At 49.5% G+C, this 13,913-nt stretch overlaps 6 protein-coding genes across 6 annotated transcripts; 4 read left to right on the forward strand and 2 right to left on the reverse strand.

Moving 5' to 3' along the window:
- Nucleotides 1-279: 279 nt before the first annotated feature.
- On the forward strand, nucleotides 280-2,977 carry BU24DRAFT_423405 (cytochrome P450). The gene is made up of 4 exons (XM_033528244.1): nucleotides 280-923; nucleotides 1,040-1,226; nucleotides 1,546-2,487; nucleotides 2,568-2,977. Exons 1-4 carry the CDS (start codon nucleotides 665-667, stop codon nucleotides 2,737-2,739), a joined length of 1,560 nt encoding a protein of 519 aa, XP_033382811.1. The 5' UTR covers nucleotides 280-664; the 3' UTR covers nucleotides 2,740-2,977.
- BU24DRAFT_423406 (uncharacterized protein) lies at nucleotides 2,878-4,307 on the reverse strand. Its single transcript, XM_033528245.1, has one exon. It carries the CDS (start codon nucleotides 4,032-4,034, stop codon nucleotides 3,165-3,167), a length of 870 nt encoding a protein of 289 aa, XP_033382812.1. The 5' UTR covers nucleotides 4,035-4,307; the 3' UTR covers nucleotides 2,878-3,164.
- Nucleotides 4,308-4,614: 307 nt separating this feature from the next.
- Nucleotides 4,615-6,106, reverse strand: BU24DRAFT_423407 (uncharacterized protein). The gene is made up of 2 exons (XM_033528246.1): nucleotides 5,911-6,106; nucleotides 4,615-5,759 (listed from the first exon to the last, which is right to left on the reverse strand). Exons 1-2 carry the CDS (start codon nucleotides 5,938-5,940, stop codon nucleotides 4,836-4,838), a joined length of 954 nt encoding a protein of 317 aa, XP_033382813.1. The 5' UTR covers nucleotides 5,941-6,106; the 3' UTR covers nucleotides 4,615-4,835.
- A 2,343-nt stretch (nucleotides 6,107-8,449) lies between these two features.
- On the forward strand, nucleotides 8,450-9,828 carry BU24DRAFT_423411 (GroES-like protein). The gene is made up of 3 exons (XM_033528247.1): nucleotides 8,450-8,651; nucleotides 8,701-8,943; nucleotides 9,005-9,828. Exons 1-3 carry the CDS (start codon nucleotides 8,553-8,555, stop codon nucleotides 9,704-9,706), a joined length of 1,044 nt encoding a protein of 347 aa, XP_033382814.1. The 5' UTR covers nucleotides 8,450-8,552; the 3' UTR covers nucleotides 9,707-9,828.
- Nucleotides 9,829-10,608: 780 nt separating this feature from the next.
- BU24DRAFT_317497 (TfdA family taurine dioxygenase) lies at nucleotides 10,609-11,725 on the forward strand (the record flags this gene model as incomplete). Its single annotated transcript, XM_033522893.1, has 3 exons — nucleotides 10,609-10,937; nucleotides 10,983-11,568; nucleotides 11,621-11,725. Coding segments are annotated over 3 exons (1,020 nt in total), but the record flags the coding sequence as incomplete, so codon positions are not given.
- A 680-nt stretch (nucleotides 11,726-12,405) lies between these two features.
- Nucleotides 12,406-13,222, forward strand: BU24DRAFT_441912 (lytic polysaccharide monooxygenase; the record flags this gene model as incomplete). Its single annotated transcript, XM_033530488.1, has 3 exons — nucleotides 12,406-12,457; nucleotides 12,509-12,877; nucleotides 12,929-13,222. 3 exons carry the CDS (start codon nucleotides 12,406-12,408, stop codon nucleotides 13,207-13,209), a joined length of 702 nt encoding a protein of 233 aa, XP_033382816.1. The 3' UTR covers nucleotides 13,210-13,222.
- Nucleotides 13,223-13,913: the final 691 nt, after the last annotated feature.

Here is a 13,913-nt window from a genome sequence, read left to right on the forward strand (position 1 = left end):
CTGCGGAGCATCTACTCCGTACTAATGATGCTTTTAGCATCTGTTGAGTTGTATTTCCCAAGTGACATAGATGAAGCACCAGAGCGGTCTATTCTCTAGTTATCTCTACTACTTGGCCATCTTCGTCCATGGTCTACCCACGGACAAGGGTCATTGTCAAGACTCTTCTCAGGCGTACCCTAAGGACATGAGTTCGCTTGCACGCATCCGCGATACATCGTCTACATCGCTAATGTCGTTTGTCCAAATGCCATATTGTTTGCTTTCCCCTAGTTATCAGCATCACCACATTGAATCCCTGATCTGACGCGCCTGTTTCCCCCAACCTGCTGTCTCTCAATCCCTCAAACGGACCATGTCTCTCTGTCTATCTCAGCCGCCCCAGATAACTACTGTCTATGCACTCCGTATAAGCCGAGAGATGCAGACGACTTTGACCTGCAGTTTGTGGCAAGCCATTATCCCACCACTCCACCAGTACTCGTGAACCTTCTCCCTGCATTCGCATGGATCCTCCCGAACCCCCTTCGCTACCCCCGTCCCCCATTTCCCCCATCCCCCCCTTCCGGTCACATAAGACTCAGAGACACCTGCAATCGCTCGCGCGGATTGGATTGTGAGAGCTACTCCCATTCCGCATCACGAGCGCTGTCAGACTTCTACCATGGACCCGGGAACCCCTTCACCTCGAATAGATGCCTCGCCGCTGTCGCTGCTACTGTCGCTGTCGCCCACTGCTATTGTAGCGATTGCCTTCGTCCTCTACAACCTCGGCTTAATTTTCCATCGTCTGTTCCTCCATCCGCTCGCGAAGTTCCCTGGCCCAAAACTCGCTGCCGTTACATCCTTGTACGAGGCATACTACGAAATCCTCCTCAAGGGACAGTATTCGCGTAAAATCAGCCAACTTCACGATAAATACGGTATGTATTCTCTTCATCCGGCGATTATGCAATCGTCCTTCGCGGTGCCTCCTCACCCACGACTGCGGTACGACAAAAGGTGACATATGCTGTGGCTTACTGACACCCTGTGTTAGGACCAATCATTCGTGTGACCCCAAACGAGATTCACATCAGAGATAGTCGCTTCTTCGAGACATTCTACACCAAGACCCAACATCCAAACAAAGATGGCTGGGACAACCGCTTCGGGAGCGAGCATTCGGTCCTCACTACCGTGAACGGAGCTTTTCACAAGCGTAGGCGCGCCGCCTTGAATCCCATGTACGTATTTCTCTGTTCCATTCGATCTTCTCTATGATTACACATATGCTGGCCATATCAAAGTGCATCCCGATCATGATTTTTTCCCCAACGTCTGTCCCTTTTCAATGAACGGGCGTTGTAGTCTTCAATCATGTTTCTCGTGGTTGTTTGTACTATAGATCTACCTTGTCATCTAACTTTCGTTCTCCTCTTCTTTCTCTGTTTTCCTGTTCTCATCTAGCCTTCTGTTCTATTTTTCTACTTTCAATTATTCTTATTTTACAGCCTTGTTCTGCTTCAACAATTATTCTTCGAGCCCATTCTAATGCCTCTCCAGGTTCTCGCGGCGCTCCATTCTCAACTTCATCCACATCCTCGAACGGCATATCGACACCTTTGCCACCCGCATCAATGAATTCGAAGCCCGCAAGGAACCACTCAACCTCAGCCATGCTTTCCCTGCCCTGACCGGCGACATCATCATGGACTATTTCTTCGGCTTCAACTACGCCCAACTCAAGAACCCGGAATTCGAATCCTTTCACGAGGCATTCTCCAAGATCGGTGCGACCGGCCACCTCGCGACCCAATTCCCTGCCATCCTCCCCCTCATGAACGCCATCCCAGACTCCATCACCGAATGGCTCCAACCCGCCGCAAAGCCCCTCCTGAAGTTCAAGCGCGACCAATGGGACGTTGTGGGCCGGACCCTCAAAGGCGAAAACGTCAAGACCAACGACGCAAAGAAGACCATCTTTCAGGAGATCCTGACCAGCAGGCTTCCCGACGAAGACAAGTCGCATCGCCGACTGGCGGATGAAGCGCAGATCGTCGTGGGCGGCGGCGTCGAGACCACAGCATTCACCCTTTCCATCGCATCCTTCCACATCATCAACACCCCGCGCATCTACGAGCGCCTGCACGCCGACCTCGTCGCCGCGTTCCCCAATCGCGCCGCGCCCCTCGATCTCGTCAAATTGGAATCGCTCCCCTATCTCAAGGCCTGCATCATGGAGGCGGCGCGCATGTCGTACGGCCTCTCCGCGCGCAACCCGCGAACCCACGACAAACCCTTCACGTACGGCGGGTATGTCATCCCAGCCGGGACGTCGGTCGGCATGACGATCTCCGAGGTCTCGCATGACGAGAGCATCTTCCCGGACTCGAGGGCATACATCCCGGAGAGGTGGCTCGACGAACCTAAGACGAGGGATGGTGTTCCGTTGGACAAGTTCATGGTCAGCTTTGGGCGGGGGACCAGGAGCTGTTTGGGTATCAAGTACGTATTATCTCTCTTATTCCTTTTTTGATATTCTTTTCGTCCTGAGACAGATCTATATGCTAACGATCGTTTGTCAGTCTTGCCTGGACAGAACTATATCTCACGCTGGGGATGATGTTCCGTCGCTACACGTTCGAGCTTTTCGAGGCGGACGTGACTGACGTGGAAATGGGTCACGACTTCTTCATTCCGGTGGTTCGGACAGACTCGAAGGGTGTCAGGGTGTTCGTGACTTCTACCACAAACTAGACTCCGATACTGTTAAATCAAACGGACGGATGTGGTCTTGATATGTGGTTTCAAGATGTCTAGTAGAAGGTAATGGTAGGACGACTGGGATGTACATAGGGCTTTGCTTGTCAATGACGTCGATATACCCGATTTCCCTTTTGACGTTCCTCATATCTCTACCTCAACTTGAGTTCATTGATGATCATGAAACAAATGTCTTTGGTAACTGCGATGCAATAAGAACAATCCACCATAAAAAACTTCAACTTGGAATCAGCAAATTGAGTATTGCTATGATCTCATCATCGTGATCCGTATAAAAGTATGTATAAAAAAAGGTTGAAAAGTAAATATAAACAAATTGATACAACTCCAAACACCAAGTCGAAAGGCCAACCAAGAACGTACACTTCAACCCCCTCCATGAAAACTCCCATCCCCCATTAAACCCTCCTGCTACCCAGTGCACCCTGTCCCGCCCGAACAACATCCTCATACCTCGGCGGCGGCACCCCATCCTGATCCGCATCACTCCTCGTGCTATCAAAACTCCCCCTCCTCTCCCCGTCCCACCTCACCTCCTCACTCTTCCTCGGCACTCCTCTCTCAGAAACACCCCTCTCTTGTGTTGCCAACGAGGATGACGCATCTCCTCCAGCAGCGGCTGCAGCAGCGGCGGCGACCTTCTTCTTCTCCTTCTTCTCCCTCAACTTCTCGACGCCGAGGCCGATTCCCGCGATGAGGAGGGACGCCATGCCGCCCTTTCTCCTGCGCCGGCACGGAGCGTAGCACGAGCCGTAGGGCTGATCTTGAACAGCGAAGAGAGAGTTTGGTTGGAGCTGGAGCTGGCGGGATTGGGGTTGGGGTTGGGGTTGTGCGACTGCGTAGACGAGTTGGTGGATGGGACCTTCGGATCGGCGGGCGAGGCGTTGCTCGCGGCGTTGTTGGCGGCGGGTGGTGCCGCAGCAGGAGATGGGTTGTTGGTAGGCGGCGTTGCAGCGTCTGTGGCACATTGTCGGTGTTTTGGTAATGGGGTGTCTTGTGTGGTTTGGGTGGTGTTGGAGTTTGGATGTGGAGGTGTGAATGGATGGCTCGTGTGCGATTCTTGTTTGAAAGGAGACAGGAGGAGAAGGGTGGATATGTTTGATATTGATGTGCTTTGTGGGATATGATACAGTTTTAGGAATGTCGAATGGATGAGCCCGATCGATGTATATCGAGATCGGATGCTGGATGCTTGTTCTGAATGCAAAGACAACGAGGGAATCATGTCTTACCTTTATATCTAGATTTCGAAACCTCTTAACCGACATGCATCGTCATCCGCTAATCTTCGGTGCGCGCGAAGTAAACTATCAAACTGCACGAAAAAGAGTATCAAAGCGCAAATGAGGTGTTTGTCGCATCGTGTTCCCCCAGAGGATTAGACTGGAGGGGACGTTATAAGTCAATGACGACACTTGATTCGCCCAAACCCGGACTGACGTACGCCACAGATAGCTAGGAGGAAGACTACGATGACGGTAACGGTGCAAGTTAAACTGCAGTGCCACGACTGTCGCATCCGACTCAAACCAGAAATGACCTAGTCCACCAGTACGGTGAGTCTTTTCACATTGGGACCTCCCCAGTTCGGTGGCTGAGTTCACCCGAGTGAGGAAGATGGAGATCGTATGGGGGATGGTGGAGGCAGAAGCCTGTGATGCGATTGGTCGGCGCGATTATGTCCTAATCTGGAAACTGTTTCATTAGCGCGATGAATGGACTGGAGGGATCCGACAAGCCGAGTGACGCGAGTTGAATCTTGACTAAGTAGGATAATGTCTTTTCATCTTGTTTCCATCTCCCTTTCGCTACTTGTGTCAACCTAGACATCATGTGCTCAGCTTCAAGCCTTCATCTGCGGCATACATAGACTTGGAAGTAGAGAGTCGCCTCATCTCTATGATATTAACTACTTAATCCGTTCGCGCTCGTTCTAAACACGAAAAGATCTGTATGTACAAGAAGGGATATTTGGCTGTAATCAAGGAAAAGAATGTAAATGATAGTCACAATATAGGGCATTACTATAATTTCGCTTCCATGATGGCAAACCTCCGCCGATGGCAATTTTACAAGTTCACATCCTCACACTGGCCCTCTAGACACAAACTGACCACCTCGAACTTCGCCTTGTTCCTCTCCAACTGATCTGTTCCCCACTTCAGATAACAGTTTCCACCTCGAGTCCCTACCGCCGCAATCGCCTCACTCTGATTCACCCACGCGGGGATAAAACTTCCACCGACACATCTCTTCATACCATCCCCCTCCTTCAGGTTTCCATTGTAACTCGAGCAGGAATCGATGCAATCAGATGGTGTCGGTGCAAACGTGTAAAATAGATCATTACCACCCCACGCCGCATTGCACAGCATGAAGTACGAAGTCGATGCCCAGGTACTGCGGAACTTCTCGTTGTTGCTGCCAGGACACTTCATGTCGGGAATCTTCAACTCCAGGATTGGCTCTGTGGTCCCGTTCTTACAGGTGTTCTCCGTTGGTATCGCGGTAGGTGTCGATGATGGTGTCACTACTGGGCTGGCCTCACACTTCGTTGCGTTGTTGCTCTCCGAAGAGTTTGCACGGGTATTCATGAGAGCGATTTCGTCCTTGTACTTGTTGCCCTCGATGGTTTTGCCCACAAATCCTCCAATCACCCCAGAGATCAACGCGATCAGCAATCCCACCACGAGGATCAGCGGCCACCGCCAGCGCTGCATGAACTTCTTCCCACTGCTTCGCGTGTCGGGCTCGAGGTCGCTGTGCTTCCGTTCATGGCCCAGCGCACCTCCCGCGCTGCTTCCACCCCGACTGTGAACCCCGTAATCGTAGTTGCCGTTGTACCCGCCATGTGCGTTATAAGGATCACTGGCTAGGTATTGATGCTTCTGGTCCTGCTGGGAGAAATCGACAGCCTCCGGGAAATTGTGTAGAGGGCCCTCTGGATTAATGGGTTCCGGGTAGTTTTCTGATGCTTGCTTCAACGGTGTGACCTGTGTTCTTTGTTAACCATCGAGAGCACGCATGTAGTATTTTACGTCGACGTAACAGCACGTGGTGTGTACGATGGACCTGACCAGACGATCAAAGCGACCGCAAGATGGGCACAAAGATGGCAGAGGAGAAAATAATGGCAAAACATACCGAAACCCCAACCATCTCCTGTCCCGCCATGGCGCTTCCTTAATCCAATTCCGCCGTGATCGTCGCGACAAGAAAACGCAGGAAACCCAAACAGACGTAAGTGACCAGAAATATGCTTCCTAGAGGCCGATGTTACACTCAATGTAACGAGTGACGATGATTCCGAGGGAAGGGAAGACAAAGGGAACGACCAGAGTCCGACGAGGCACAGCAGGTGCAGGCGCAAGATGCAAAAAGGAACCGTAGGGATGGAATCTCTATGTAATCTGCAGAACCCCTTCAAGGTTTCAGAGTGCTCCGTCTCTCTTCTGTCTCTCGCGCATGGAAAGCCTGGCCCCGTAGCTATGTATTGCTGACAGGGCGTTCGTTTGCCCCCGGTCCGTCTTTCTATTTGATTAAGAAGATCCATTTGCCGCCCTTGGGGGTGAAGCATCTGGGCTGGACTGGCCATTAGACTCGCTCGCAGGGTATCTCTCCCCCGGTCCAACCTGCATCGCGCGAGAGATGCCATGGCCTTGAGTACATAATGAGTTGAGTGTGAGCGAGACTGCAGGCAGTGAAATTAGTAAAGCCTGCACTATATTGTATTTTGGTATAATTGCCATGCTCTAACTCCCAAAAGATGCGACTAAGTGACAACTTCCATCCTCTCTGGTACTGGTGTAGTAAAGACTGTCCAGGTAGGCGCAGATATTGCAGGGGCGCATGGCTCTGCATCAGGGGCACGGCCGTCTCCAACGGGACGGGGCGTAATCTAGTGGGTTTGAGGACCAACATATGGCCCGATAGATGGACACTTTGTTAATGGTCGACATGGTACATACATATCGACGAGGCAGTTTAACAAGTACTTGTACTTGTAGTGCGTAGCGAATACCCGTTTGCAACGCACGGTGCGTTACGAGGCATTGAGCCTCGAAAACCGCAGGCCTGAGCCCCATCGTATCTCCCATCGCATCACGACTCACGACTCACGGGACGGGAGAACTCGACCGTGTAGGTAGATGGGGAAAAGAGACAGGACTTTTTCAATGGTTCACCTATATACACAGTACGCGTTGCCCATACTTTCATTGTCACTGCTTACGAAGGGCGTACTGCTTCGCTGTATCATCTTCTTGGACATGCCAATCACCGGCACAATGCAATATAACTACTGCGACTTAAGCTACGCCCCACCCCATGCCCAACCCCGACGATTATCACCAACATTAGCCATGTCTCAGCCCTGCTCAGACCATTACAATCCAGCGATAGCTCGAGCCACGGCGCTTCTACGAACGGCACGTTTCGCTGTCGGCTCGTCGGGCGCTGCCCAAGCGAGCCCGTGATTGACTTCGAACTATTAGTGATTTACCCTGTATGTAGGACTCGACTTTGCCATACTGGGTTGGATTTGCTGACATTTTCGACTTAATGAGGTGATGTTTGAGATCGTCTCTAGTTAGGTTCGTGGCGAGGGCTCATTGGCAATTGAGGGAAGAAAAAGCCAGGCGAAATTCCACGCCATACCCATGGCAGCCGTTGGGGGCCGCCTTTAGTTCCCAGTCTAGAGCGCCAACTGGTCCAACTCTGGAGATAGAAATCTTGCTGTGAGGAGAGGAGCAACTGTTCCTCCGATCGCATGGAGTCAAGGATTCGGTGTGATATATAGTTGTAGCTACGCCGTAGCACGTGGGTTGAATTTTCCCGGTCGCTCCATTACCATGGTTTGTCAACATGCGGTAGCACCTTAAATGTGACAGAAGCTTCCGTAGAAGTGCATTCTCGCCCCTCGTGGTGAATTAGCTTTCTTTACAGATGTCCGCTCTATGATTTGCTCATATCCCCACAAGGTGCAAAAAGTAGGCTTTCATCCAGCAAGGTAATACTAGGTGTCATTCATTGGTACTTAGACACTCGTACACTCGTTGCAACGAACGGCGTGATAAGTGACAAGCATACAATATAAGGCTGCAGGCCATCTTGGACGAACGGATATAACGTTGCGCACGAAGATATATCGACTTGTCATCCGCAATTTCCGAAGCAAAGTGAATCACGATAATTTTCAGCTTATACTGTTGGCCCGTACACTCACTGGAGACTACTTAACAACCTTTTACTCTCCCTCGAACCCCCTTTCAAGGGCTCTCGGTTTCTCGGTTAAGGGAAGATCGCATCGATCACCCGAACAGGGAAGCGGAGCAGGACGATCTTCGAATCATCAGCTACAAGAGCTGAGTGCTTGACGCAGCTTGTCGAAAGTCATTTCTTCAACACGTCGCCAATTTCATTTGCGCTTTCTCGTACGTGAAATGCAGTCTTCTTTGTATACTACCACGACTACCTCCCTTGGGAGTCAGACTCAGCACTATCAAGCATAGGTACTCAAGTGGACCAATCAGACTTAGTGCTTAGTGGATATGGTGCATCGAGCGAATCAATGCATCACATTTTATTTCCCTCGGAATGCTGCGGTACCGCTTTTCTGTACTACGTATATTTATGCTGATGATATGTTCCCATTTGAAGTGTTGTACCTACAAGTTGGTTTACCTCCTATGTTACCTGCTTTACAGCGTGAAACCTGTCGGATCTTCCACCCACGCCACCTCATCCCTTTCCAACAGAGAATATCACGCCAGATCGCAACCAACACAATGAGTAACCGAGCTGCATTCTTAGAGATCGCGAAGGGTAAATTCATCATTAATGATGTAGACATAGAACAACCTGGAGAGGGTGAAGTTCTCGTCAAAGTACGAATGATTCTGATCGTCTCGTCAATCGGTGATTGATGCATTCTAGGTTCATGCATCAGCTATCCAACCAGCAGACGCGAAGGTAGCTAAGCTTGCCATTTTGCCAATGGAGTATCCTACTGTTCTTGGGAGCCCTGTGGCTGGTATTGTCGAAGCTCTGGGCCCCGGTGTTACCAAGATCAAGGTCGGAGAGAGGATCGTGTGTGGAACTAAGATATTTGTCGCGAAGAAATCCAAGTATGGTGGCCATCAGCGCTTTTCTATCGTTGATGAATCAGAAGTTGTAGAGGTAGGACGACTCCCAGAACGTTTGAATCATTCAGCCAAATTTATGTTTTATCTGTAAATAGATTGGCGAAACGGATTTTGCGAAAGCAACAACGCTGGGATCATACACACCACCAGGTGCCCTATTCGGCAGCACGACACTGAATCTACACCGTCCCACAATTCCGGAATCCCCACTTCCAGTAACTGAGCAAGGCAAGAAAATCCTCATCTGGGGTGGCTCTTCCGCGATGGGCTCACTGTCCATATCGTACGCAAAGCAAGCCGGTTACACAGTCATTAGTACTTCCTCTCCTCACAACTTCTCACTTTTGAAGTCTCTTGGTGCAGACCATATATTCGACCACAGTGACCCGCAGACCGTGGACCAGATTCGGAGCCTGTTCCCCATTGATTACTGGTTCGACACCATCTCTCTTCCTTCGACGCTCGCTACTATTGTCAAGATTCTTGCGCCAGAGGGTGGGCCTGTAACCAAAGCCAACATCTTGTTGTTACTCCCACCTTCTATGCCGGGGATGCCAAGACTCCCAGATGGCATCACGGCACAGATGCACCGTTTCTCGACGCATGCGCCGGAGAATAAAGATTGGGCTGAGTGGTTGCTGTCTCGAGGAGGATTCCTTGAGCGCGGAATCAAGGAAGGGATTATCAGAGGCGTACCACCTGAAGTAATTGGCGGACTCGAGAGTGTTGAAGAGGGTATCGAGAAGGTGAACACTGGAGTCAGCGGTGTGAAAATCGTGATCGACCCTTGGGCATAGTGATAAGGATGAAATAGACTTATGAGCTTAATTCCACATGTATATTTGGTGGCATAGTGCAGAATCAAAAGGACTACTGGAGCAAGGACAGATCATCCCAGTTACCTTCGTCCTGGTCTCAAGCATATCTCGGGTGAAGCCATGCATGCAGCGATCAATCTGCTAGGGATACTTCATGGATCTCTTCAAATTTTTTTTTTTGTAATCAAGTACTCAAGAAACTTGAAAAATGCCGACATTTTGACACCTGAAAAGAGTTTTGATTCTTATCGATTTTTAATCATTTTGTTAATATTTTCTTAACCGATACTATCCTTGGTGTCCACGTCTACGACGCAGCATCTGTATTGTCTAGTTCGAACTTGAAAGTCAGAACCAAAACGCGAGTTAAGATCGACCTCGGTATCAATCGCGAGTTCATAAGCAGGTAATAGTGAGCCCTTCTATTTAGCAATTCTGATATCCGGGGAAGCGTGGGGAGCGTGGCAGGAGAATGCGGGGCACGTTTGTGGGGCAAATCGACTTCTCTCGTCCTATCAAGTTCTATCATCAGCCTGACAAGCATTCTCTACTCTTGTGTAACTAGCCCGATTCCTGCTGGGACGTTTCGGCATTTATGATTTGCTGCTATGAGTATGGTTTGGGGATTTCGAGTGTGCATCTCGGGGTCCTTTCGCATCCGACGACCGATCCACCTCAGGCAATATAAAACATCCTCAGTAGAGGAGAATGTATGTAACGAATAAGTAAAAGCCAGTTCTTTTTGATTATATTACATTATCATCACAAGATAAAAACACAGCCAAACAGACAATATGCCTGCCGCAATTCAGTCTGGTTCGAATGGCTCCTCTGGCTTATCACAAGAGGGCATTCCAACATCATGCCCATCGTGCCCAACCCCTTTGAAGTACTCTGGATCTCTGGACAACTATTCATACTTCGAGATCACACCTATCATAGGACGCGAGTACCCGAATCTGAAAATAACCGACATCCTACATGCCGAGAATGCGGAACAACAGATCCGAGATCTCGCTGTTATCATTTCTGAACGCGGAGTTGTCTTTTTCCGCGACCAGGACGATTTGAACATCACAGACCAGAAGCACTTCTGCGATCTTCTAGGTAAATATAGTGGAAGACCAGAAGAAAATGGACTTCATGTCCATCCTATCTACCGAGATCCCGGTAATCTGACTCTCCCCGATGGAAGCACCGATGAAAACATGTACGTATTACAACGTTATTTCATATCTTCTCTAATGGAAACCAGTTATGTTATCAACGCAGAAGCACAGAAGAAAATATACAAGACTATGAATAAACGTCCTGGCACCACTGGAGAGCCCCGCGATCTGAGTCGCGAGTGGCACAGCGACTCAACTTTTGAGAACGCGCCGGCAGACTTCAGCTTCTTGAAGATGGAAGAAACTCCACCACACGGCGGCGATACTTTGTGGTGTTCCGGCTACGAGATCTACGATCGCATGTCTCCATCTTTCCGCTCTTGGTTGGAGACACTCACAGCTACGTGCGCTCAGCCGGTCTTTAAATCTGCGGCTGAAGCAGGTGGATATGAAGTCATGTCGCCACGAGGTTCTCCCTTAAACGTGGGCGACGATTTTGCGCCTCATCACCCGTGCGTCAGAACCTGCAGAATCACAGGGTGGAAAGCTATCTTTGCCGGTGTTGGCTTGCACGTCACCAAGATTGACGGCGTGTATACGTACGAGGATCAGATCATCCGAGACTATGTTATGAGGTTGATCACAAGAAATCATGACTGCATTGCGCGCATGAAGTGGACGAAGAACGCTGCCGCAATCTGGAATAATTCGTGTGTTTGGCATGCTGCTACAGTAAGTTTAACCTCTTGAGGTCGAGTTTCAACAGATGACTGATTGTAAATAGCCCGACACCAATCTTGTTGAGGGAAATAGGACTGGTGTCAGAGCCTCAAGTATTGGTGAGGTGCCATATTTGGATCCAAGTTCCAAGTCACGGCGCGAGGCCCTGGGACTTCCGCTTGTTTGAAAGAACCGTTTTGGCTACTTCCTAGGTTTTGAGAGTCATCCAGTCGCTGAGAGAGACTTGTGGGGTAACGTCATTTTTGACCTTGCCATCGTCCTATAGGGTTGAATTCAGACCTGAATAATATCCGATATCTTGACACGTGAGCCTTCACTGCATCTTGAACAACAGTCTTTACTCTTCTTGAAGTATTTGATGTCTGATTTGACTTTGCAGAGATCATTTTGGAGCAAGATCGGTGAAAGGAATCCCCAGATCTATTTCTGGCACCAACGAGCAAGCTAGGCCCCATTTCAGAAAATCTTGGTGACAAATGGTGAAATATGGGGAAATGGACTTGTAAATTGAGTATAAAGCGCCGAGCGGGAGAAATCAGAGCTGCCGGCTAAACAGTGACCTTTATTGGGTAGTTCCGCTTCAACCATAGATTGAAACTACTCAATCCGGCCAAAATGTATCTAAATACCACGTGCCTGGTCATACTGAAATTCGATTCAAGCCGGCACATGGTCGTTATGTGGCTCGGCATTTTATACACTCTCCGGCCAGCCGGAAATGGACGATGGTATAATGCGCTGGCTTGCCTCGACGCTTCTGCAGACAGGTTGATTCACCTTGGTTTTCGTTCTTCTTACCTTTCAAGTTTCCAGTACACAGAACTCGTCATGCAGCTGTTTGCTTCTATGCTGCTTTTAGCAGCCACAGCCCAGGCTCACTGTGAGTACATCCGCAACTCTGAGCGATGACAAGTGTTCTAAAGCAAGGTAGACCGGTTCTCGAAGCTTGTTATCGGTGGACAGCAAGAGGCCAAAGAATGGACCTCGATCCGACAAACTAAGAACTACCAAGGGAACCAAGGTGTCACCGACGTCAACAGTGCGGACATGCGCTGCTTTCAGAATAGGCCAGGAACAGGAACAGCAACTGTGGCTGCCGGAGATACTCTCGGTTTCGTCGCATTGTCGCAAATCTCGCACTTTGGACCTGTTCAGTTCTACATGGCCAAGGTTCCAGAGAGCGCAGACATTAATACGTGGGAGGCTGCTGGTAATGTTTGGTTTAAGGTCGCGAAGATTGATGCTCGACCTGGTGCTGGCGGTGCTCTTACATCAGGCGAAGACACATGGCCAGCGTATAGTAAGTTGACTGTTCTGGGAAACCCTACAGTAACTGACAGAGACTTTCCAGAGAAGACGTCCGTTGATTTCGTAATCCCCAAGAATGTACCCAGCGGAAAGTACCTTGTCCGGGTTGAAAGCATTGCGCTTCACCAAGCTTCCAATCCTGGAGGTGCACAAATCTATCTCTCCTGCGCTCAAGTCCAAGTTACGGGTGGAGGTAGCGGCTCTCCAGGACCTTTGGTGGCTTTCCCGGGCGCGTACAAGTCCAGTGATCCGGGTTTGATCTGGTCATACTATCCTGTGAAGACCAGCTACACTGCTCCTGGTCCTGCTGTCTGGCAGGGCTAATGCATAGGTCAGCTTTCGTAGATTCAAACTTGCAGAGGGACCGTGCCGGTACTGTGCCAGAATAGAGGATGATTGTCTCGGGGAAATTTCTCTTCTAAACGCAAACTTCGTCATTGCATGTTCGGCGTGCATTTTGTCGGCCAGATACTTAGGAATAAAGAAACTCAACTGAACAGCTTAACTTAGCTCATTGGCTATGTCCACACACTTCATCAAAGCCTTCGCGTCTTTGTTGTATTTCATTTCTCTTGCTTTCTTTGCACGAGATACAGTTATATGATATTCCGATCAAAAAGGTTACTGAGGGGGAAAGCCCAGAACGCCCATGGCAAATACCCGTGCGTTATGCATGAATATGCAATCGTGATTTCCTTTAAGCAGATTTCCACAACTAAGGTGTTCAGTGCTCTTCGAGTGTTTTGGTCATAGCGAAGGCACTATCCAATCGCTTTGATGCTTCTCATATCTAGGGCTCAGAATGATGACCACCGCCATCCTTGTAGAAGAGATTTTCTTCTTTCTTGCTAGGCCTTTGAGAAGAAATAGTGATTAGTGCTTCTGTATGACTATCAGTGACTTGAAGGACCGAATGATAAAATGGGATCTCAATATCGGGGCGAGTCAAATACTAGAAGAATCAAGGCTTACTGAAACCTTCCGATTGGCCAACGCATTGCGATATGTTCAAGGGAACAACTTTGAGA

Source organism: Aaosphaeria arxii (assembly GCF_010015735.1).
Source record: "Aaosphaeria arxii CBS 175.79 unplaced genomic scaffold BU24scaffold_5, whole genome shotgun sequence".
In the NCBI taxonomy this organism is placed as follows: Eukaryota; Fungi; Ascomycota; class Dothideomycetes; order Pleosporales; genus Aaosphaeria; species Aaosphaeria arxii.

Excerpts from the sequence above, each read along its gene's own strand:
- BU24DRAFT_423407 (XM_033528246.1), bottom strand. The coding sequence starts at position 5,940 with ATGGCGGGACAGGAGATGGTTGGGGTTTCG. Across the intron at positions 5,760-5,910 it reads AGGAGATGGTTGGGGTTTCG|GTCACACCGTTGAAGCAAGC; the intron begins GTATGTTTTGCC and ends CAAAGAACACAG.
- BU24DRAFT_423406 (XM_033528245.1), bottom strand. The coding sequence starts at position 4,034 with ATGTCGGTTAAGAGGTTTCGAAATCTAGATATAAAGGTAAGACATGAT.
- BU24DRAFT_423411 (XM_033528247.1), top strand. The coding sequence starts at position 8,553 with ATGAGTAACCGAGCTGCATTCTTAGAGATCGCGAAGGGTAAATTCATC. Across the intron at positions 8,652-8,700 it reads AGGGTGAAGTTCTCGTCAAA|GTTCATGCATCAGCTATCCA; the intron begins GTACGAATGATT and ends GATGCATTCTAG. Across the intron at positions 8,944-9,004 it reads ATGAATCAGAAGTTGTAGAG|ATTGGCGAAACGGATTTTGC; the intron begins GTAGGACGACTC and ends ATCTGTAAATAG.
- BU24DRAFT_423405 (XM_033528244.1), top strand. The coding sequence starts at position 665 with ATGGACCCGGGAACCCCTTCACCTCGAATAGATGCCTCGCCGCTGTCG. Across the intron at positions 924-1,039 it reads CCAACTTCACGATAAATACG|GACCAATCATTCGTGTGACC; the intron begins GTATGTATTCTC and ends ACCCTGTGTTAG. Across the intron at positions 1,227-1,545 it reads CGCGCCGCCTTGAATCCCAT|GTTCTCGCGGCGCTCCATTC; the intron begins GTACGTATTTCT and ends ATGCCTCTCCAG.